The 24,517-nt window shown below is 36.9% G+C and overlaps 1 protein-coding gene and 1 long non-coding RNA gene across 6 annotated transcripts; one reads left to right on the top strand and one right to left on the bottom strand.

The window, feature by feature from the left end:
- Positions 1-2,517: 2,517 nt before the first annotated feature.
- LOC127942766 (uncharacterized) lies at positions 2,518-11,447 on the bottom strand. Its single transcript, XR_008149403.1, has 2 exons — positions 11,292-11,447; positions 2,518-10,146 (listed from the first exon to the last, which is right to left on the bottom strand). It is a non-coding gene; the product is annotated as an uncharacterized LOC127942766 (long non-coding RNA).
- Positions 11,448-15,912: 4,465 nt separating this feature from the next.
- Positions 15,913-23,247, top strand: cdc42ep1b (CDC42 effector protein (Rho GTPase binding) 1b). 5 transcript variants are annotated; one of them, XM_052538483.1, is made up of 5 exons: positions 15,913-16,049; positions 16,956-17,042; positions 17,155-17,427; positions 18,442-18,923; positions 21,533-23,247. In XM_052538483.1, coding segments are annotated over exons 3-5 (969 nt in total). In that variant the 5' UTR covers positions 15,913-16,049; positions 16,956-17,042; positions 17,155-17,425; the 3' UTR covers positions 22,018-23,247. The 5 variants fall into 5 exon arrangements, with proteins under 5 accessions (XP_052394443.1, XP_052394457.1, XP_052394454.1 ...); XM_052538497.1 differs by lacking the exon at positions 17,155-17,427; XM_052538494.1 differs by having other exon boundaries at positions 16,956-17,391.
- Positions 23,248-24,517: the final 1,270 nt, after the last annotated feature.

Below are 24,517 nucleotides of genomic sequence, written 5' to 3'. Positions count from 1 at the left end.
GGTGAACTAACAGTTTGAAGAGCAGTCCTCCACGTACATGAACATTTGTGAGGTATGTGAATGTCATGTCTGTTTTAATGTTTCAGTAAAGAAGCTTTCTGAAGCCCAGAAATAGCATAATTATTTTGAGGGTGTTGAAGTGGTAATTGTTAAAAGTATTTTAGAAGATTTGTAGGTTTAATGCCTAGCTCAATTTGGGTTCATTTTAGCCTAGCAATGCATTGTTTCCCACAACCTTAAACTCAATTCATGGCACCACTCCGCAAGTTCATTACATGCTAAATGAAATCGAACATTTTCTAGTAGGTTTCCTTCTGAAATACAGTGATAAAAAAATACCCGCTCTGGATTTTGAAACCCTGCAAATGTAATAATTTTAAACCATAAAATAAGCAACCCAAATTAGGTTGTTTTCAACCCAGCAGTATTTAGAGTGAACTTAAGACCAATACAAAGATAGGATTTTTAGCAATCTTGGCCAACTGAAAAGTATGTACATGAAAAGTATGAGCATGTACAGCACTCAATACTTATTTGTGGCTCCTTTTGCCTGAATTACTGCAGCAATGCGGCATGGCATGGAGTCGATCAATCTGTGGCACTGCTCAGGTGTTATGAGAGCCCAAGTTGCTCTTATAGTGGCCTTCAGCTCTTCTGCATTCTTGGATCTGGCATATCGCATCTTCCTCTTCACAATACCCCATCGATTTTCTTTGGGGTTAAGGTCAGGCGAGTTTGCTGGCCAATTAAGAACAGGGATACCTTGGTCCTTAAACCAGGTACTGGTAGCTTTGGCACTGTGTGCAGGTGCCAAGTCATGTTGGAAAATTAAATCTGCATCTCCATAAAGTTGGTCAGCAGCAGGAAGCATGAAGTGCTCTAAAACTTCCTGGTATACGGCTTTGTTGACCTTGGACCTCAGAAAACACAGTGGACCAACACCAGCAGATGACATGGCACCCCAAACCATCACTGACTGTGGAAACTTTACACTGGACCTCAAGCAATATGGATTGTGTGCCTCTCCTCTCTTCCTCCAGACTCTGGGACCCTGATTTCCAAAGGAAATGCTAAATTTACTTTCATCAGAGAACATAACTTTGGACCACTCAGCAGCAGTCCAGTCCTTTTTGTCTTTAGACACTTCTGATGCTGTCTGTTGTTCAAGATTGGATTGACACAAGGAATGCAACAGCTGAAACCCACGTCTTGTATACGTCTGTGTGTAGTGGTTCTTGAAGCACTGACTCCAGCTGCAGTCCACTCTTTGTGAATCTCCACCACATTTTTGAATGGATTTTGTTTCACAATCCTCTCCAGGGTGCGGTTATCCCTATTGCTTGAACAGTTTTGTCTACCACATCTTTCCCTTCCCTTCGTCTCTCTATTAATGTGCTTGGACACAGAGCTCTGTGAACAGCCAGCCTCTGTTGCAATGACCTTTTTTGTCTTGCCCTCCTTGTGAAAGGTGTCAGTGGTCGTCTTTTGGACAACTGTCAAGTCAGAAGTCTTCCCCATGATTGTGTAGCCTACAGATCTAGACTGAAAGACCATTTAAATGCCTTTGCAGGTGTTTTGAGTTAATTAGCTGATTAGAGTGTGGCACCAGGTGTCTTCAATATTGAACCTTTTCACAATATTCAAATTTTCTGAGATACTGAATTTGGGATTGTCCTTAGTTGTCAGTTATAATCATCAAAATTATAATAAATAAATATTTTAAATATATCAGTCTGTGTGTAATGAATGAATATAATATACAAGTTTCACTTTTTGAATGGAATAAATCAACTTTTTGATGATATACTAATTATATGACCAGCACCTGTATAATATGTTTTTTAAAATATGTATTATTAATTAGCAAGGCTAAATTTGTTTTATATATATATATATATATATATATATATATATATATATTTAAACCTGTTTAACAAGGGAAAAAAACTTTTACAGGGTTTTAAAAGAGATAGGAAGACAAAATAGCAGAAAATAATATATAAAATAACATACATAAATAAAAAATTTAAAAACATTAAAAAAACATTTATAGACTTTCCACAAGATGGGTGCCAATCCGGGGCATCGTCCCGTCATTCAATTCTGAGAATTTTAACACAAAAAAGAGAAAGAAAAAAAAACTTATTTGTAACTGTTTTACTACATTAAATACATAATTTATAAAATGTAATTATAAAAGTGCTCTTTAAAATAATACCCAAATTGATAAGACAATTAGTACATTTTATTTCTAAAGCATATTTGAAGGTCAGCTGACACTGACCAGAACACATAATAAAAACACTTAAATTAGGTAGTTCAATACAAAATCAGCTAAAAACAACAACAGATACACAGTGAATAAGATAAATATGATTAAATAAAAATAAATTAATATACAAATAAAACTGTATAATTTTATTTTACATTTAGAATTAAATGAATAACAAAGAAACACATTACAAGCAATAAAATGAGTGTTGAGGTATTTGAAAGTTTTCAAACAAGAACAGTGAGCAATTTTCTAAAATTTTTATTTTATCAACATTATTGTTGTTTGATTATTATATACATATCTTGTGCAATGAAGTCTGCTATTATTTTACGTCCACTTTTCAGAATTTCATAGAGTTTCAGAAACATTGGACATTCGTGTGGAATTGGCAGCAAACTATGGAAATTTGTTTAACATATTTTTTTAAAGTGCTACATGAATGAATCTGACTTTTATTTTGTATGGACCTTTAATTACTTTTATCTTCCAAATACATATTATTTAAATGTCAAATCCACTTTCAGTGGGCAAACAAAACTAATAAGCATAACATCCGTGTCATATATATATAGAGAGAGAGAGAAACAGAGTAGTATGATTAGTAGATTCCACACTGAGACTACAAACACCCCAGACACGCAAAATTAAATAAACATCTATAGAAATTATTAAAAATGTCATGCAATAAATAAAATGTTAGCACAAGTAAATAAGGCATGAAATATGTACTACATTTTTCTTTCATGAAAAATACATATATGAGTATAACAGTTCATTATATAGAACTAAAAACAACTGAAATAAATGTATTACAATAAACTTTCTTTCTATCTGAGCGTTAATACTTTATGCATTTATTTCAATGTCTATACAGATTTGTAAACATTTTTATTTTATGTCTGAGTGGTTTTAGTATAACAGGTTTTTATCAACATTAATTTATACATTTGTTCTTGCTCAAAGCATAAACCCACATATTTTGATAAATCTGTGGTATTCACAAACTGACATATCTTTGATAAAACTGTTCTTGTTTTAAGCATAAACCCACTTCATTTTGAGAAAATATGTTCTTGTTTTGAGGATAAACTCACCCAATTTTGGTGAGACATTTATCATGCTCACAGTGTACTCCGCATGCAAATAATGTTTGGATTACATATTTAATATACATAAGTGATGGGGGAGAGAATCAGCTGAACTGAATCAACTGAACAAATTGCTTTGCAAAGTGATTCACTATTGTAAAGAGCTCAGGAAGCATGTTGATGACACTGGCTGGTCACAACTGTGTAAATGCAATTACAGGAGCAACCGAATAATGCTGAAAGACTCCTATCGCAAATGTTTTCATTAAGGAGTAATTTTATTAAATGGAACCTAAAAATGCAAAATGATTCACTCTTTTGAAGCTCTTGAAGCTGGACAAAACAGTGTAAATGCAATAAGAACTCTATCCATAAACGCATAGTAACTTTTTATAAAGCAATTGAAAATCTCTTCTACAAGTGTAATCTATTAGACACAGTCTGCCTGTGCTACATGATTCACTCTTTTAAAGCTAGTGAAACTGGTCAAAATGGTGTACATGTAGGAAGAAAATGCTGACTTTTTCAAAGCAATGGCATATTTTTACCATGATTTGGTTACATAGTATTTAGTTAATTAGTTAGTTTTACCCATTTATGCAAACATTTGTTATTAAAACTGAATCTTGATTACATATGTGAACCCAAATTAGTTAAGAACCTGTTAGACATTAGTTAATTGAATTCACCAGATGTTTTTAAAATGCAAATTGCAATAGCAAAACAAACACATGGAATATATATATATTTTTTTGGTTATACTTTATTTCGATAGTCCACTTTAGACATTCTCCTAACAGTAAGTAAATTTGCAACTACCGTATTTTCCGTACTATAAGTTGCACTTTTTTTAATTGTTTGGCTGGTCCTGCGACTTATAGTCAGGTGCGACTTATTTATCCAAATTAATTTGACATGAACCAAGAGAAATGAACTAAGAGAAAACATTACCGTCTACAGTCTCTATGCCGCTCAGTGCTCCTGTAGTCTACACTGAAATCATATAGGCCCTCTCGCGGCTGGAGACGGTAATGTTTTCTTATAGTCCAGTGCGACTTATATGTGTTTTTTTCCACATCATGTCGTATTTTTGGACTGATGCAACTTGTACTCAGGTGTGACTTATAGTCCGAAAAATACAGTACATGTCATCTAGCAGTTAGTAGAGTATTAGTAAACTGTCTGCTTAATATCTTCTAACATTTTCTTTGTCAACTTATACTAACCCTAAACCTAGACCTAACACTGACACTAACCCTAAACCTACCCCTAACCAGAGATGTATAGTAACGAAGTAGAACTACTTCACTATTGTACTTAAGTACTAAAAGGCGGTATCTGTACTTTACTAGAGTATTATTATTTTTCTCCTACTTCCACTTTTACTTCTTTCTGACAGTTCGATTCAATAAACCAGTTGAAGAAAACAGTTCACCGATTCTTTTGCGCTCGACGCAATGGCGTCATTGGCGTTGACTGCACCTGGGCTCATAACATTAACACAGAATTAGTTCAGAATCAATCACCAAAAGAATCAGTTTGTTTCAGACGCTCTGTGTGTCGGTTTGCTTCACGCTAAATCACACATGCGCAGTATCATCAGCTCCTCGGTTCACGAATCGGACGCGTCTGACAGAAACGGTTCTTGACTCGTGAACGAGTCATTATCTGGCTCGGCTCGGTGTTCATCTTCAGTTCTCTCTTCACAGCAGTTCAGTCAGTGTACTGTTTGAGTCAATGAATTACTCCGGGATATTGGTTTGTTTTAACTCAGAAGGAGTGTCAGACACATTAAACAAGTTAACAGCTTAATTCATCTGTGGATTAATGCGTATTTGAGACGCGAACCGTTTAAAACGATTCAGTTCGATTTGGTGAACTGTTTCAAAAAGATCCGGTTACGAATGATTCGTTCGCGAACCAGATATCACAAACTGCTTTGTTTTTAACTGTCTTACAACAGACACGGAAGAGAAGACAATGCTGAATAAAGTCGTAGTTTTTGCTATTTTTGGACCAAAATGTATTTTCGATGCTTTAAAAAATTCTAAATGACCCTCTGATGTCTTATGGGTTTGAAACAACATGAGGGTAAGTTATCAATGACATCATTTTGCAAATTGGGCTAACTAACCCTAGTAACCCTTTTTTGTTTACAAGAAGTTACAGTCAAAGGAATTGTGATTGTCCTTTAGGTTAATCATTTGAAAAAGTAAAAACAATATGTTCAAACTTTTGACTACTTTCTTTAATAGCTACGTAACACAATACTTCTACTTTTACTTTCAGTACTTGAGTAGTACATTTTAAAATAGACTACTTGCAATACTTAAGTACAAAAAATATTGAATACTTTAGTACTTCTACTTGAGTGTGGTGTTTAAAGAGCACTTCAACTTCTACTCAAGTCACTTTTTTGATAGAGCACTTGTACTTTTACTCAAGTATGGGTCTCTAGTACTTCATACATCTCTGCCCCTAACAGTCTAGTCTGAGAGTTAGTAGACATGTAGCAGCAAATTAATGATAATTAGTTGACATGTAGTTAAAAAAGTTACTTCTAGTGAGTAGAATGTCTAAAGTGGACTATCGAAATAAAGTGTAACTTTTTTTATCATGACTAAAATTCTCATATTCATACATTATTTACTAAACTTGATATTTTTTAAATAATAAACCGTCCCCTCTTTGGGTGAAAATCTGCTACTGTCAATTTTTCTGTTTGGTCTTTGACAGTCATAAAAAAAAATTATTAAAAACTCAAAAACTACTGTCAGTATAGATGTTTTATCTCTGGCTTTTGGTGTGTAGTTTCGTGAAGTCCTTTGGCGTGAATGACGACGCAGTGTTTGGAAAGCATGTGTCATGTTTTGCATCTCCCCGGCTCTGATGATTCTCTGTGGATACTGACTGGAGTTCAGCACCTCGTCCTCGTCCTGCTCGTCGATCACCTTGTGTTGTCTCAGACACAGTCTCAACATGACCAGGTTTAAGATGCGAATCAGTTTGTGTCGCACTACTTCCACAGCTCCTCGTGCTGCTCCTCCTCTGACGGAGAAAGGAGTGAACTCGCCTCTCCCAGCAGCCATTCGCCATTCAAAACAAAACAGAAGAGTTTTACGATCTTACAGTCATAACACGAAACAGCTGTGACTCAACACAAACCACTTCTCATTCAAACCTGACTTGCTTAAATCACATTTTAGAGAAAAAATAAATAAAATGCAAACGAATGATGGAAAAATTATTTGTTTCTATTCAGGTCCATTTGGTAAAAGCACATTCATTGCAATATTTATTTATTTGAAGTTCAGACCTCTTTGGTTAGACTTGTGCAGACTTCTTATATCAGTAAAGTTAATGCACCTTCATACCAATGAATCAGTGAACGAATCTGAGCAAGATTGTCTGATTCAAATCTCATGCAGTGATTGTACATCACTACTAACAGAACACAAGCACAATGAGTCCAAATGTCGAACAAATGCATGCAACACTCTCACGGAAATTCAAAACTATTTTATTCTGTAAAAAAAGTTTTTAGTTATAAGTTGTAAATAAAACAAAAAAATATTTGAGTATGTTTTAAAAGAAAAGACTATTTCATTCTTTCTTATCAATGTTAACTAATGTGATACTTGCTGTTTCTTTGTAATTGAGAACTTTACTAGCTTCTACTTTTACTAGTTGCTACACTAGGTTTTTATTTACTTTTATTTATTTACTTTTTTCCAGTTTATGTTTTGGTGATCTGCTATCTTTGTATGATAATGTACAATCTCATTCACTTTGTTTTTGTATGATATCAGACATCCCAACCTGCAAAAAGTCATTTCCAGGAGGTATCCCGAAGACCCCACCCCCCACCCCCCAAAAAAGGAAGGAAATACATCTCAGATGTAGTCACCACCTCAGTGAGACTTTGTCTATCTGAATTGGAGAACTTCCCTGCGCTTAGCCTCCCTAACATGTTGTGGTCCCTAAAAGATAAGCATAAAATATTATTTCTATAAACTATAGGCCTATGTAATTATTTGTTAATTATGTTTAAATATGTAGATTACTTATACTATTTATATAATCTGCTTATACAATTTATGTAAACTGCTTTTATTTATTTTCCATTGCAACTTTAAACAGGTCTAAAGAGTTTGTTGTTTTCATGTAGCCTTGGCAACAAGTCTGAATAATATGCAGATGAAATGAAACTTGTCAACTCACCTCAACATGCCTTTTGCAATCATTTAACCCGCCATGGGCAATGCTTGAGCAAGACTCATTATGTTTTACATCTATAAGACGGGTACACATTCGTGTAGTCTGCCGTAAAATGTGTCTTATACTTTTTTTTTTTTTTTGTGGCACTTTCCCTCTGCCATAGTGCTCCTGTATCTAGATAGACTTTTTTTTCTTCTTATCATAATAAACAATGAAAACATCTGACAAAAAAGAAGAAAAAAAAAATTACATCCTCAAAATGTACAATATCTTAAATCTTATTGTATCATAAACTAAGAGTCACACCTCCAGCAAATAATCTGAGAAGACATTTTCTATAATGTTCACATGACAAGGGAGAACAAATTAGATTGAGAAAAAAAAAACAATAAAAATAAGCTAAAACAAAGTAAATAAAATAAAACAAACCAAATAAAAGGGACTCAGCATATCTGAAGCGTTATTGAATGTTTATGCAGTTTTTTTAGCCTGGGCATTCTCAACCTTTATGAGACAGTTTTGGAACAGCAAAACTTCATTGTTTCTAGATAGACATAACTGATTAATTTTGTTCGGGAGAAGAGATAAAAGCCCGCCCACACTGAAAATTGATTGGTTGATTTGCAGAAACAGGCCAATCAGGACGCTCTCTGTCTGAAATGCGCTTCGCACACACGCACATTAGCACACACACGCAAGGTCTCTCGCTCCCTCTCCCTCTCTGCCGTGCGCGCGCTACATGCACGCTTTTGCTCGCTCGGTCTAGATTCCGGGAGATTTTAACTAATTTGCGGGTCTCAGTGAGCTGCTTTCAAAATGCGGGAGAATCCCGGAACTTCCGGGAGACTTGGGATGTCTGTGATATTTATGACAACAAACTGTTAGAAAAAAAGGGATAATTGGGGTTCTTTACTCAACTCCAAAGAACCTTTTATGCTAAAAAGGTTCTATAATGACAAGAAAGAACCCTTTTGGCACAAAGGGTTCATATCTTGAATTTTGTGATCATTCACATCCTTTCATATATGCATTTAAATACACCAAATAATGCAGTGAAAGAACGCACTCAAAATGCGCACGCGCACTAGTATGACTTTATCATGTAACTTTAAATTAGCCTAGATGCATGCACTTTTTAGGCACGATTTGTTTAGTTTTTGAATATATTTGATACTGTTAAAAGGCACATCATTAAAACAAAAAATACGAGTTCACATTTCACACCTTAACAAGCGTGGAAATCGTAATTATAACTAGCTACTAAATTAGTTAAAAATGCCTATCCATATACAGCTATGATTCGCGAACCCCAAACTGACTCAAATGATTCGCGAAACCGCTACGAACTCCCGAACTGACTCAAATGATTCGCGATCCCGCTCCAACTCCCAAACTGGAGTCAGATGACTCAAGAGATTCGCGATCCCGCTACGAACTCCCGAACTGATTCAAATGATTCGCGATCCCCAAATTGACTCAAATGATTCGCGATCCTGCTCCGAACTCCCGAACTGACTCAAATGATTCGCGATCCCGCTCCGAACTCCCGAACTGACTCAAATGATTCGCGATCCCGCTACGAACTCCCGAACTGACTCAAATGATTCGCGATCCCCAAATTGACTCAAATGATTCACGATCCCGCTCCGAACTCCCGAACTGACTCAAAAGATTCGCGATCCCGCTACGAACTCCCGAACTGACTCAAATTATTCGCGAACCCACTACGAACTCCCGAACTGACTCAAATGATTCGCGATCCCGCTACGAACTCCCGAACTGACTCAAATGATTCGCGATCCCGCTACGAACTCCCGAACTGACTCAAATGATTCGCGAACCCGCTACGAACTCCCGAACTGACTCAAATGATTCGCGAACCCGCTACGAACTCCCGAACTGACTCAAATGATTTGCAAATACATGCTATAAAAGTGTGCAGATCGAGAGAAATAAACAGAAGATGTTCATGTTGACAACTTCTTTAACTTGAGCAAACGCGGCTAATACACATACATTTGTTAATAAAGTAAATTAAACGAAAACATGAATGTTTTAATGCTACTGAATAAAAATAAACGATCCATTCGAAAGTCTCTGCTCATCATAACAGGACCTGGATCAGTGAGCTGCATACACGCCCCCGTCCATTGACTCCGCCCCCACGTCAAAACAGTGCCACAAAGAGAGATGTGCAGAAAAGTGAAGCGCAAAGGGAAAATGGTATTGCAAGCTCAAACTAGACTGACTCGCAAAATAAAAGCAGAGTTGCAAATAAATTAATAGACCATGGAAAATATGTAGGCTATTGCAAAATCATTGCTTTCGCGCTGTTTCATTTGTTTTGCAATTCTTAATTTTTGTTTGCAAAAAGCAAATGTATTTTCCTCAATACTTTAAATAACATGTTTTAAATTTGTTTTTGTTTTTATTGTTCTTGTATATTTTAAACAAGGTAAATCTTTCTGATTTATTAAAATAAAAAGTCACATACATGGATTTTTCTGGGCCCCGGATCTTCACTCACCCTAGACCACCCCTGATATTTATGGTCCAATAACACCGCTGGAGGGAAACACAAACTGCACTTTCATCCAGGCCTGCTTATAAACCTGCACAGCAAAATATTACTGCTCTGAGGTTACGATTCATTTAACCATCACCTTTGCCTAGATACTTCTAAAATTCCTTCACAGGAATGAAAACACACTCTAACGACACAATTGCCATCATCTAGTGAGAGCGCAGAGCTATAAAATCACTCATGTTGACATCTCCAACTTTTAATTGCAGACTCAAATCTGAGCACAGTTTGAGGCATTTAGAAGATCTTATTTGTGATTGTCTTGTCTAGAAACACAGCAATACACTGTTTCCATGGTCTTCCTCCTGAGAGATGATGAAGATAAGGTCTGTGTTCAGGTCAGGTAGGTCCAAACACATGCAGGAATCTCAGGGAATGCTTCATAGTGAAGGAATGTAGTGTAGGTAGCTACTGTACAAAACATTACTGTACACTAACACACATACACTATAACAGATCATCTTATATAAACAAGACACACAACACTACAGCAATATTAACAGTGCTAGCATAAAAATACTAATATGCTAAACTTAAGTTTAAAGATTACTGAAAAAATAAAAGTATTTCAGTCTTTCTACGGTCACATTTAATTCACTTGTAATTACTTGTGAAATTTACTACAAATTTTTAAGTGAAATTTGATGCAACATAAATCCTTTTTTTTTTTCATTAAAGTACACTAAGTGACACTATACTAGCAAACAGTCGGCTTCACTACACACTAATAGTGAATCATAATTAGACACCATTACGAAAGGAAAATATATTTACCAATATATTTCTTAAAATATATTGTGATATATTGTAATATATTATTTTCCCTTTTTATTTTCTAATATTTTATAGAATTGAATACATTTAATAATATATTGATGATACATATATTATATAATATATTGCAAAATATACAAATGATTGGCACTTTTAATATATTGCAATATATTGGAAAAAATAAATATATATAAGAATATATGCCTAATATATTACATGATATTTTCCAATATACTGCAATATATTTTTGTTTCATACGGGCAATCACCCCCATAATGCTAAATGGATCATTGAATCAAACATTTGATTCATTAGTTGATCTTATATTAACTGATCTTAAAGAAGGTCTTACCGCTCATGATCCACAGGTGATGGACGAGTGAGATGAGAGGAATGAAAACAGCAGCAACATTCAGACAGACACAAACGCCTCTCTCTCTCTCTATCCCTCCATCTCAGTCTCTCTCCCTCTCAGTCTCTCTCTCTCTCTCTCTCCCTCTCAGTCTCTCTCTCTCTTTCTCCCTCTCAGTATCTCTCTCTCTCCCTCTCAGTCTCTCTCTCCCTCTCAGTGTCTCTCTTTCTCCCCCCCCCCCCCCTCTCTCTCTCTCTCAGGAGTCAAAGCTTCATTGACATGATTGTTTATGCACGTCTCTCCTTCACCTGTCCTATTTTAATTTAAACTTCTTGACTCGATTTAATGCAATTAAATTCCACTCAAAAAATGTTCTTTAAGATTTTGGGTCTTAACAACTTTCCCCGCTATGTCTATCTTTCCTCAAAAAAAAAAAAAAAAAGTATATATAGGTACATTTCTGGCACAGAATTACCTAAATATCTTAAAGTATGAACTTGAAAGCAATACAAAAATATGCAGTATTTAAGATGTTTTATTTACTTATTTATTGTCTTTTTTCTTTATATATACCCCTGACATGTTGGCATATGTATTTTTGTTTGCACAGAATGCTTGGTTCTCAATAATAATAATAATTATAAAACAATTTATGTATTAACTGTACCTGCTGTAGAAAGTCTTCTTTAGATGCCATATTGATTTCTACATGGACGGACAAAGTTTTAGTAAAGATTTTTCCTCAGCTGAATTGTTATGTTGTTAAACAGCAGCACCCTGTCCCTCTATCACCGCCTCATCTTAGTTCCTGGCAGATTCAGTACGATGCCACCCTGACTGAGCTCTATTGTGTTGATGATGTGTTTCAGATGTTCACCTCGGCGTTTGACAGTTTTATAGTGTCTCTTCATGCTTCTTGGGTTCATTCGTCTGTCTTGTGCTCAATGGGCTCTCTGTGCCACCAGCACAGCTCTGAACACTGGACCAGAAGCAGAAGAGACGTCCAGCGGTCCTGCGAGGGAGGAATGCAACAAAGGACAGCCCAGCGTCCAGCAGCTTCTGTCCGTCTGATCCAAACACATAATCAGAGCTTTGTGCTGCAGAAGAATGACGCTTTATGACTCCTTTCAGACACATTTAACTGCTGTTGAGCCATTAATAGACAGCTGAATAAGATCTGACATCATCAGAGCGGCTGCGGATGGAGAAACACATTACCGTTCCACTGCTCAGAAGAAATAGAAAAGAGCATCTTTTTCAGATCTTTCTGTTCATATGTATGAAGCACGGACACAGATTAATCAATCGGTATCATACAGTATAAGAAAAAATAATAATGTAATGAGAAATGTTGGAGTTCATATTGAGATCTGTGACTATAAGTTTGATATGGTAGAATAATTTGAGTCATTTCAATAAACTGATTCAAATAACAAATTAATGCGAGTCATCAGTGCTCACACTGTCCCTAATGTGAAGTCTGTTTTGTACTAAGTTAAAATTGTTGTAAATACTTTTAATTATGAGTTGATTGGCAAACTACACGTCAAAAAAAAAAAAAAAAACTTCACCATGTTCAACCAGTCAGAAAGTGACTATCTATAAGCTTTTAGTAAATCTTGCCCACTTGATTGTTTATATTGATGCAATAAAAAAATAACTAGCCTACTGCACAGCTCTAGGCTATAAAGTTGAATATATAATATATTTTATCTTTATTCTCATACAGTACACGAGTAATGTGATATATATGTACATACAATATATCCTACTTTATAGCAAATATGAAATGCTTGATTTTGTATTTTGTTGAAAAACTTCACATCACCTAGCTCTTTATATGAAGTTGGGTGTGTTAAACTTTATTGGGATGCGTACAGTAGGCTATACTCACATAAAGCAATATAAGTGTGATATACCAACTCTCAACTGCCTGATTGTTTGTTTCATTCCAAAATATTAAATACAACACAGATCTCTAAATGTTCTGTTTTTATCAAAATATCTGAAAACTTTTAATGCATTTTGGCGATTCACATGAAAAAGCTTTTTGAGGGCCTAAAAACGCAAACTTTTGAAAATGGGTTTTTAAAAATGCATGTTTTTGAAAACCATACCGTTATTGTCTCAGTATGAACTACAAAAACACACATTTGTAAAAGCGTCGTGCACATGCATATTACATTTTCAATCCAACACTTTTGTGTGACAGATCCATGTGAACGGGGTTCGTTTCGACAACATTATGATTTTTCTCTTCGTATAGACATATTGTAGACGAGCAAACACTAAAAAACATGTTTTGCAGATGCCAAATAGACATTTCCGGGATGTATGTGTGCTATCAGGGTGTTGTGCAAGATTTCTCTCCTGCGGCTGCTCAGCACACAAACTGTACAGTGAGTGTTATCTCTGGACTCTAGTTTGTGAACTTGTGAAAACCAAACCAAGGAGACGGCGCTCGGCTCGCTGTGGAATTCTGCTGCGGAGGCTAAAATAAAGAAATCTCTGACTGTGAGCTTCCTTCTGCAGTGATTGATTCCTCAAAAACATGGGAATGTCCTCACGCTTCCCCGAGCGCTCCAGTTGTCCCGACACCAGCTGCAGAAGCAACAATGTTTCCTGGAAACATGGGGGAACATTCATGAGACCGGTTTAATTTGATAATTAAATATACAACATCTTAACTTGAAACACACAACAGTCATAGAGAAGCTGGGTAGCCTACAGCAGGTTATGTGCAGTTTCTTTAAGAGTGTGTTCATATCTACAAAGTGAGTTTCCAGTGAAAGACACATTGAGGGAATCCTGGGATTGCTGCCGAGTCATCCGCGATCAAAATCCCCCAAAACACAATCATCCTCTTCATTACTAGAGAATCATTCTCTTCTCTCTATCTCTGCATGATGTCATGGTTATGGATGAGTGGTGCGGGGAAACCTCAAACCCCTCAAACAGACCTACTCTCACACAAATGCCTCATGTATTAGTAATTCAGGCACAGAAAGAAGGTTTTATATAAAATTTTATTCAATTGAGGCAATGGTTTTTTACTATTTTGTGGGAACTGGACAGTCCAGAGGTTACAACATCTCTTTAAAAACCATCAGAAACACACTATGATATTTTTTTTTATTTTGTATTTATGCATTCCGTAGATTGTTTTATTCTAAGTGCATTTTAACAGTCAATATATTTCCTGGGAATCAAACCTATAACCTTTTTAGTTGCTACATGTCACCACTTCTAAGCAACAGAAACACTATTACACTATTATTCACTTTAACAATGTTGTATGGAAACATTGGGATCGTCAAAACCATCAGCCCACACCAGAAAATACCAGCAAAACCATTTCTAAGCATAACCGGACCGTGACGGATCCTCGTGTGACGTCTGGAGAGTTTGAGGCTTCATAAACCCGAGTGGCAGTACGCAGACACTATTAAAAGTTGCATAAATGTTGTGAGAAGGTGGTAAAGTGTTCTGGAAAGCCAGTGTGGGCAGTTTGGCTCGAGGATCAGGGTGTGTCTGTGGTCACAGACTTTGAGAAGAAACAGCAGCTGGAGGAGCCTGACGGTTCACAAGCATCAGAGCGGAGGAATCGGCCTGTGAAACAGAGAATATGCACAGAAGAAAGATCACAAATCCACACAGTGATCTTCACAAGAACAAGAAAAAGAAACGCAGATGACAGCAAAGAAATTTTGTCCTCGCAGTGGGAGCGCTCATCCGCCGTCAAGTCCTTTTTCACTTCAAGCTGAATAAAGTTCCTCGGCTGGAGATTGTTTTACTTGGAGATGAATGGAATGAGAATCAGAGGGAAAAGAAGAGAAAGGAGGAGCAGAGTAAAAAAAGATGTCTAGGAGAAGTCACGTTCATTCTCCTAATGCACTTACACCAAATGCACACAAACATATCCCAACTAACAAAAATGAGTTTCATCAAGTCATGAAAACCTTAATTCTGAATGCCCTCTGACCATTCAAGTTGTATAGTGTTTAAACGTTTTAAAAAAAAAAGTTTTTGAGAATATTAGAGAAAACATTAAGGGCATATTCCATTTTAGAATTTTCTAACGTTATGGGAATGTTACTTTTGAATGTTGAAACTACTAAGTATTAAATTTTATTTTATTATTTTTATTTTATTTTTTTTAAGTTGCACAAATGACCAACTAATAATATTTTTTGTGCTAACGTGTTGAGAAAAGATTAATTTGAACATTCCATTAATATTACTGGAAGAATGTTTGTCCATAACTTCATAACATCAGCTGTTAGCTGCGTAGCACAAACCTCTTACTGTAAACACCTTCAGTACACTCTTCTGAACCTCTGCACAAAAACACCTCCTTAAACTCTTCAAAGCCTGATAGCAGATACTTTGTGTTTGGGAGCTTCATGTTCAGAGGTCGAATGTCCCTGAAGGTCAAAAGGTCATGGCTGATCCAGGATTAGAACTGAAACGATCAGTGTGAATTCATCCTGGTCTTTTTGAGAGTGACTTGGACTTGGATCATTTCACATTTCACACGTTCACAAACTTCCTGTAAAATGTTTGTATTATTTGTCGTGTCTCTCGGAGTCTTTACAAAACAAAAGTCAACTCTGTTTTCCAGAAGCACGCGCATGACTGTGAATCCGCCGTGCGCATGCGCGTGGTCCTCGCCTCTCGGGAGCGCGCTCAGCGGTGGCGCGTCTGGTCTGGAGTTTATTCATCAACGCTCTCAAACTTCGGTATTAATCTGCGTTTGAGGTAAGATTAAATGTGTATAACGTTAAAGCAATATAAAATTGGCTTTTTAATGAACATTTGATCAGAAACATTAGAAACTAATGTGAAAGATTAGTTATTTTATTATGTTATTATGAGTTCGGTTATTGTAAGTAAACAAGTGTTCTTTCGCTAAACTGAAGAGTTTTAAATAAACTGACACGTTATACAGACAATGACATGGTTCAGTTATTAGTTGAAAATCTTAATAGTTTATATATATATATATATATGCAGGTGTCTCTATGATTATGTGTTGCATATGGATCTGCTACGTCATATAACTTGTAATGTTTTTAGCCAGCTTTTGTAGTAAAAGATTGACTGCAAATTAAAAACTTTTCTTCTGTAAATAAAAACAGATTTTAAAAAATATTTAAAATATGTTAATGATGTTGCTAGATATTGTCAGGCTGCCAAGGAGTTGATATGCACATGAAAAATCGTGATAAAAAGCATAATGCATGGTCTTTGAGTGAGAGAGAGCAGCACGAGCTAAATACATCACAGACTGTTCCCATTACTTCCCACTCACTTCCTCAGACTGTCTGATGGGCTAAACCAGTGTGTGTGTGTGTGTGTGTGTGTGTGTGTGTGTGTAGAGAAACACACAGAGGTGTAATTAAACCCCAACAATAACAGTCTGGATGGAGAAGTGTGTTTGTACTGTATGTTAATTTGTGTAAATGAGTGTGTCTGTCAGGAGAGACTTTAATCTTTCAAGTTTTTGAAATTAAATGAGAATATAGGTAAAAGAAATACTACCATGTGCATACATACCATACAGTATACCATATGCATATACATGCCACAAAAATGTTCATCATTACTGTATAAAGATGACCTGGCATCGCTCTAGTCATCTGCTGTTGACTCTCTCTTTCTCAGGATGCGTGTCACGGTGTGAAAGGAAAATACTGACTGACGTGCGGCTAATTGGATTGAGACGGTCCGCCGAGAGGAAGAATAAAAGAAGTGAGTGAGAGGGAGAGAGCGAGGACGAATAATCCAGCTAATCCAGCCGTTCAGACTCCTCTGAGCCACAGACCAAACACAGCGGATCATATGTGCGTCTGATGCGCTTCAGACGGGCTGTTTGGGGAGATCCTGCGATGCTGAAGTCCTGCGGTGGGATTCGGAAACACTAAAGTAACTTCTCCGAGCGCTGGTGGACGTCAGGTGTATCGGGACAAAGCCGAAGGAAGAGGACAATCCTGGATGTCACTCATCTTACAAAACCTCACTTTTCTGGAGAAACGCTGTTCAACTTTGGTGTGGACATGCACTCAGATGCAGCTTTAAAGGAGACGTAAAAGACGTGATGGTGTGAAAGTGATGTTTGGAAGAAGTTCTGCTTGATGTAAATCTGAACGTGTCTCTAAAGAGATTCAGTGATTCTTTTACAAGCATGGCGACATGTTAGTTGGTTTTTGAAGTGTTTTTGTGCAAGAAACATAATTTAGTTCTACCATCAGAGAGGGTGCAGGGTTTCTGCATTCGCTAGAAGGTGTTTAAGTTCTTCGTAAATCCTATTAGGCTTCTTTAACAGGTTATTTATAAACTCCGGCTCGGGATGGGCAGCAGCTCACAAACCGGTGCAGCTCATATATTACAGACGTCTGAGCACTTAAAAGCATTTGGTTAATTGTACTAAGTATTCATTAGTAGTTATGATGGCGTTCATATCTTTCACCTGAGAGTTTGTCACAGTGCTTCAGATCTTCAGTGACATTTTTGCAGGATATTATAATCAAAGTGAGAGTTTTTGTGTTTCTGCTGCTCTTTCTAAAGTGAATCTGATCAGCTCACAGAAAAACACTTATTAGCTTATTAGCAATTAGCTTAAACTACTGTTTGAATTAATGTCTTTATATATACAATTATTTTCTGCCATTTTTCTCTCTTTAGATCTATAAAAATTATTATTTGAAGTTAATTTAGCATTTTTTTTTTGATTGCTTTGTCGAGGTAGATTTTTTAAAGTATTTTTCCACAAATAATCTTCCTCTAAATATCTTTTAATGATTATTTGACATTAACATGTACTCAAGTGAATTTTTCCTGATTGATTAATTGCTTCATAAAACTAACATTAATCTTTTTAGTATTTTTTCCACCAGTGTTTTCTCTCTGGATCTGTTGTCAGAATGATTTGATGTTAATTCTTCTGGGTATTTAATCACTTCGTTAAACTAGTTTTTTTATTTGTAAACAATTTGTTCCACGTGACTTTTTTTTGTAATATTTTCTGATACTTATTTGACATTACTGTACTATTCATTCTGCTGCAGTCACATCTGGCATCGGTTTTAATTTGAGTAGTACGTCATCATCAGCTTATATTTTTGACAGACTTTTTGGCTTTGATTTTAAGGATCATTCAAGTCATATTTCTCGCCATGAGTCTGGGAAAGCTGCCGGCGATCAAGGGCCTGGTGTCCACGTCTCAGGGCAAACGGCGGTTTAAGAGCGACCTGTCGGTGGACATGATCAGTCCGCCGCTCGGAGACTTCCGCCACACCATGCACGTGGGCCGCGGTGGGGACGTCTTCGGTGACACTTCGTTTCTGAGTAACTACGGCGGATCAGGTAACAGTGATGGGATACGGTACCCGGATTCGCCCTCAGGCTCCAAACCAACGCGCTTTTTATCGCGAACCCTGCAGCATGTGAGAAAGACTCCTATGCCCCGGCTGAGAGGAGGGTCACGTGACTTCTCGTCCCCTCCGCCGCCCATCTCACCCATCATTAAAAACGCCATCTCTCTGCCTCAGCTGAACATGAACGACGTCGGCCTGATGAGGGCGCTGTTGCCCACCTCCACCAGCTCACCGGACGAACCGCTCTGCTCCTACGGTACCAACACAGACACCACACTTACCAATTATACAACATATATCATCACGTTTATCACTAGTCATCGTTATAGTTCTTGTTGTAGATATTGTAATAATTATCATTATTGCTATTTGCCTTGTCAAAAACCACTCTGCTCACACCAACCGTTTTGGTGCATGTCTCTTTAAATGATAATGAGTTACTGTGCACCCCACCCCCCTTCTGGGATTTCCACAAAAAATAAAATAAATCCACTCTTCTCTCGTCTCCTCTGAGACTGGGACTCTAAATAGTGATTTGTGTTCGTCTGTGCAGCCACCGGGAGAAGAGTTTGCATGTTTTCTGCTAACTTTTGCCGAGGCGTCTGAACAAGTACACCGCTGTCGCTTTAAGAACCCCTTCATACATCCCTTCAAGGAGAGAGAAATCTGATCGGCTCATTTACTCACATGCTTGCAAAGAAAGGCTTACAAAACCAAACTTACTGGGTTCTTCTTTTTTGAGACTTACATCTGTAACGAAATGCAGTTGCTGGTCCCTAAAGCTGACAACATGAACACAAGACATTCAATTATAGCATTTAAACATGGAAAAAGTTAAGATTTTCATCTAATGACCCCTTTAAAATCCTATTTCGTCATCTTTTATATATTTTTTTTTCCATCACCATATCCATTTAAGTTCTCTATAGAGCACTGGTACTCCAGATTTGGAAATCTGAAAAAGTGTGTACTTGGATCATAATTTAGCTTACATTTTTTGATTTATGAGTCTTGGCTTAAAAGAGAGATCCATGACCAACCTGAGAGCAAGTCAAAGTGAGGAAAGATTGTATTTGAGTCCCTAACATGGTTGCGTTGTTGCATGTCATGCGTAGTGTGCAGTGCATTTCTTCTCCCTCTTCATGTTCCGTTGGTTTTCTCCACTGCTAAAGAAAATCTTAAGCCTTGTCAAAACTCCTAACATTTTAGCGTCTTAAGAGTTCTTTTAAGGGTTAAGATTTTTTCTGAATTACTTTCTTCTTTACTAGGATCTTTTCTTAAATTTTTAAAGACAACACCCGATTTCTAAGAATTTTGTCACAAGGAGCAATTCTTAGCACCAACAGTTTTCATGAATACGGCCCCAGGACCGTATTCTCCACCCCTCTCTCCTCACCTGTGTTTCTCTCAGGAGGAGACACCTCCTGCGCCACAGTTTTAGTCATGGCTCTGTTCTTTTTGGTTTCTCCACCAAAACAACTAAACTTACATAATGGTTCAGCCGGAAATGAACAGATACTGCAATCATAATCAAATTAAATTCCAATACACCATTTCTAAGTGAACACTTAATATGTTTTTCCTTATGTAAATATATCTCTTTCTAATTAATCTTGATTGGTCTGTTGTTTGAAACTGACATTGATCTGCCGTACTATGTTTGAAGTTGAGCTATTTTTAACTTGACACTGTATCTTTAAACAATCCTACTCGAAAAGGAGACATTGAGAAAACAGTGATACGATCTATAATGACCAGATACAAAGACAGACTGACCTGTGATCAGTTTGTGCACAAACACACACACACACCTGCAGAAAATTTAGCAGAGACTCATATAGTTGAGTGTATGAGGGAAAAGTGCAGTGATGATTTCGGTGGTGTGTGTGTGTTTAATGTCTCTGGAATTCTGGAATTTCCCTTATTCTGGGAGCCCAAAACCAACTCTGAAAGACTGAAATAAAGAGCACTAAATGAAACCCACATACTGCACATTGGTCTTGTCCTGCCACTTACTGGACATTGACTGCAACACAAGAGTCAATTCAAATACACTGTAAGTGAATAAATGACTCTCTGATGTCTTTTTATCAGGATCTGTTCACGTAGCTCCTGTGTGCTGCTGTCAATAAAACAAAAGATACACAAAACAAATATGCAGATATTATATTTCATTAACATTTATGCATTTGGCAGGCACTGTTATTCATAGCAAATTTTACTCCAATTAAGATATAAATTTAATTTAATTTTGATTCTCAAATTTATATTCGTTTTTTCTAATACAACTTCTCACTCAAACGGTTATGCCGAGAATATATCCTTTGTGATGAAAATATGAAGTGCATAAAGATTCAAATAAATAAACATAACTTTTACGGACCTCCTGAATATACATGCATATTAATTTTTAGTACCATATATGGTAACACTTTAGAATAGGTAACACGTATTAGTTGCTTATTAGCATGCATATTACTAGAATATTAGCCATGTATTAGTGCTAATTAAGAACATACTACTTGGCCTTATTCTTTATCCCTAATCTTACCCAATAACTAAACCTAACAACTACCTTACTAACTATTAATAAGCAGCAAATTAAGATTTTATTGAGAGAAATGTGGTAGTTAATAGTTAACAAGTGTTACCTATTCTAAAGTGTTACCCAAAAAATCTTACTAAAAGGTGTAAAGTGTATAATAAGCCCCAAGAGATCTTGTTTTCTCAAACGTTATGCCAAGGATATACTTTGTAATGAAATGTTTTTACAGTTTTTATTATTAAAATATACACACTTATCTAATGTGGTAATGTTTTAAAGTGTCTGCAGAAACATGTGATTTTTCCTCTTGTCTCCTGCAGGTCTTCGTTCTGGTTTTGTCACACTGCCTCGTTCATCTCGTCTCGACCAGAGCTTTGCTGAAACGTCTGAGTTGCTCAGCTCAGATAGTCGACGGAGTTCCTTACCTGAGAACAGCGAGGTCTCAATGACACGATCTGATTCGCTCTCGTCCTTCACGGTGGACCTCGGCCCCTCCCTCATGAGTGAGGTGTTGGAGTTGATTGACAGCTCATGCTGCCTCAATAGGAGCCATCGAGATCAGGAGGAGGAGGAGGAGGAAGAAGAGCAGCAGAGCTCTGTGTTTGAGATGGATCATGAATGTCAGACAACTCCGATCGCAGCAGACGTCACCATCGAGCCCAGGAGGTTTCAGCAGGCTGCTAGCGTGCTAGCACGTCACTTTGGAGGAGGAAGACCTGAAGAGGAGCATCAGAGACCGTCCTCTTTCAGACACACAAGGACGCCATACAGCTTCACTGAAACAGAGGATGAAATCAAAGTATGAATATCAGAAATAAAACATAAGGACAATTATGATATTAAAAAACAGATTGATTTTAAAAAATGTATTACAATCTTTATTTATAAGTCCAATTGAAATGTGTTTTGAAAATAAGAATCCAGGGATTTTTATTTGGACAATTTAAAGGACTTGAAAGAGACGAATGGAGAGCCATCTTTCTCTATTAACGAACATCATTCAGATGAACAAACATTCAGCTATAAACTGATTTAATCTTTGAATCAAGTATATATTCATTAAAACTGTTCTGTACGATATTTTCACAAGTACATTTATATTTTAATGTTGTTTAAATATGCATATGCATTTACAAAACCAAAAGGCAATTACCAGGATCTTTAGCACCTACAGTTAATTAGATCTAGAACTATCTATCTATAGATCTGTCTGCTAAAGCCAGTGTGTATTTGTATTTTTTTTTTCATTGTGACATTTAGATTTTATAAACCAATTCCAGTTGTATATTTTACCAGAATAATTGGTCCAGTTTTATACTTAATGCTGACAGATATTTGTATTTCTGAGCGAACAAGTAATATTAATCTCAAATTAATAATATTCATATATGCAGAATTAATTTAGGAGTTTCTTATATAGTAGAAAAGTGTATATAATTTACGGTTAATAAGTGTTAAATAAATATAAAACAAATTTAGGAACATGTACATGTCATTGTTTTTAATTCTTAATGGACAAAGTGCTTTGAAAAAAATATCTCTTGACATTTTTTTTTTGTTTTACAAATAAAGGGCCAGTGTGTGCTGTGATTGGTGAGCTGGGCCAGTGTGTGCTGTGATTGGTGAGCTGGGCTAGTGTGTTGTGATTGGATTTGGGCGAGGGAGTTTTAATGCTGGGCTGCGTTCAGCCCCGACAAAACGTTGCACAACATTTTTTAAACAGAAACGGTGATGCGTTGTACACACTGTTCTGATGACGCAAGAGTTGCAACTATGTCGGCTGAGAAGGCCATTCTTTGTGTTCTTTGTGAAGAATTTTCGGAGCCATCTATTTAGCCTCACATTCTGACTTTATTTGTAGTTCATACGGTTTTAATACCCTGTATTTTCTTTTTCATTAAAAAAAAAAAAACATTTAATTACCATTGTTTATTTCTATACCAAATGTCATACACTTGCAATGAAGCTCAAAATATAAACAACTACTTCATTATGTTGATATCCTATATTTTTACAATAAAACTTACGACAAACATGTCTTCTAATATCCTCAGTTGTGTCATATACCGAGCTGCAACGAACACATTTGTACATTATTTTCCTTGAAGCCATTGTGCGAGTTCACTTTAATACCGCGTGCTTTATTTACATGTTGCTGCTGATTGGACTGCAGTTCTGACACACCCACCAAACAAGAGAAAACACATCTCAAACCCCGTTGCACACGGGTGCACGCCGTTTCCAGGAAACATGACGTTCAACCCGGAAACCGTAGCAAAATGTTGCGCACCGTTTTGAACTTGAACATGCCCCTGGTGTTATAGCTGTTATCGTTCAGAAATGATCCGCAGCGCAGACTCTTTAATTTTTTAGAAGCTCCCGAACAAAAATCATTATTATATTTTGATGACGTGCTATGCAGGGCTAAACTCTCGAGACAAGACTTATGACAGATAAAATATGTTATTAAATAAATACACAATTGTGATAGAGAATAAGAAACTGACGTCTGATTTCTCCTGGTTGCATTTACCATGTTTACTATGGTAACGTTAATGTTTAGCGTGCTCAGTCTTTTACATCGCTTATAAATATTTCTGCCTTATTTAGTGATTGTAGTCCACATCATTTCAAACACTCGCTGCTGAGTAAGAGGGATTTTTTTACTCTTATGAATTCTCCCCCTTAAATCTTATTTTAAAAAGTCTTTAATGCTGATGTTATAGCTGTTATCTTTCTGAAATGATCCACGCTGACGCTCTCCAGACGCGAGAAACTCCGCTTTTGTTCAGAACCACTCCTCTAGCCCCAGCTGGCCCGCTTTGGCCCAAGGTTTTCGTTGGGCCAGAAAACCCTGGCTGTTGGCCCTGAGAGGAAGCCCCAACGAGACACGATCAAGCCCCGGAAGTGACAGTGGAAATGCGACTGGCATGCACCAGCAGGTTTAAGCTCGACAGTGGAAACACGGCTATTGTTGATCTGGGCCAGGGTGTGCTGTGATTGGATTGCTGGGCCAGTGTGCTGTGATTGTTGAGCTGGGCCAGGGTGTGTTATGATTGGTTAGCTGGGTCAGTGTGTGCTGTGATTGGTCAGCTGGGCCAGGGTGTGTTATGATTGGTTAGATGGGTGAGGGTGTGTTGTGATTGAAGTGAAGTGAAGTGAAGTGAAGTGAAGTGAAGTGAAGTGAAGTGACATAAGGCCAAGTATGGTGACCCATACTCAGAATTCGTGCTCTGTTTTTAAACCATCCAAAGTGCACACACACATCGTGAACACACACCCGGAGCAGTGGGCAGCCATTTATG

Source organism: Carassius gibelio, chromosome A3 (genome assembly GCF_023724105.1).
Source record: "Carassius gibelio isolate Cgi1373 ecotype wild population from Czech Republic chromosome A3, carGib1.2-hapl.c, whole genome shotgun sequence".
Lineage (NCBI taxonomy): Eukaryota > Metazoa > Chordata > Actinopteri > Cypriniformes > Cyprinidae > Carassius > Carassius gibelio.
Note: the sequence above shows the minus strand (reverse complement) of the source record. Positions and strands in the feature narration are given on the sequence as shown.

Excerpts from the sequence above, each read along its gene's own strand:
- cdc42ep1b (XM_052538483.1), top strand. Across the intron at positions 18,924-21,532 it reads CGAACCGCTCTGCTCCTACG|GTCTTCGTTCTGGTTTTGTC; the intron begins GTACCAACACAG and ends TGTCTCCTGCAG.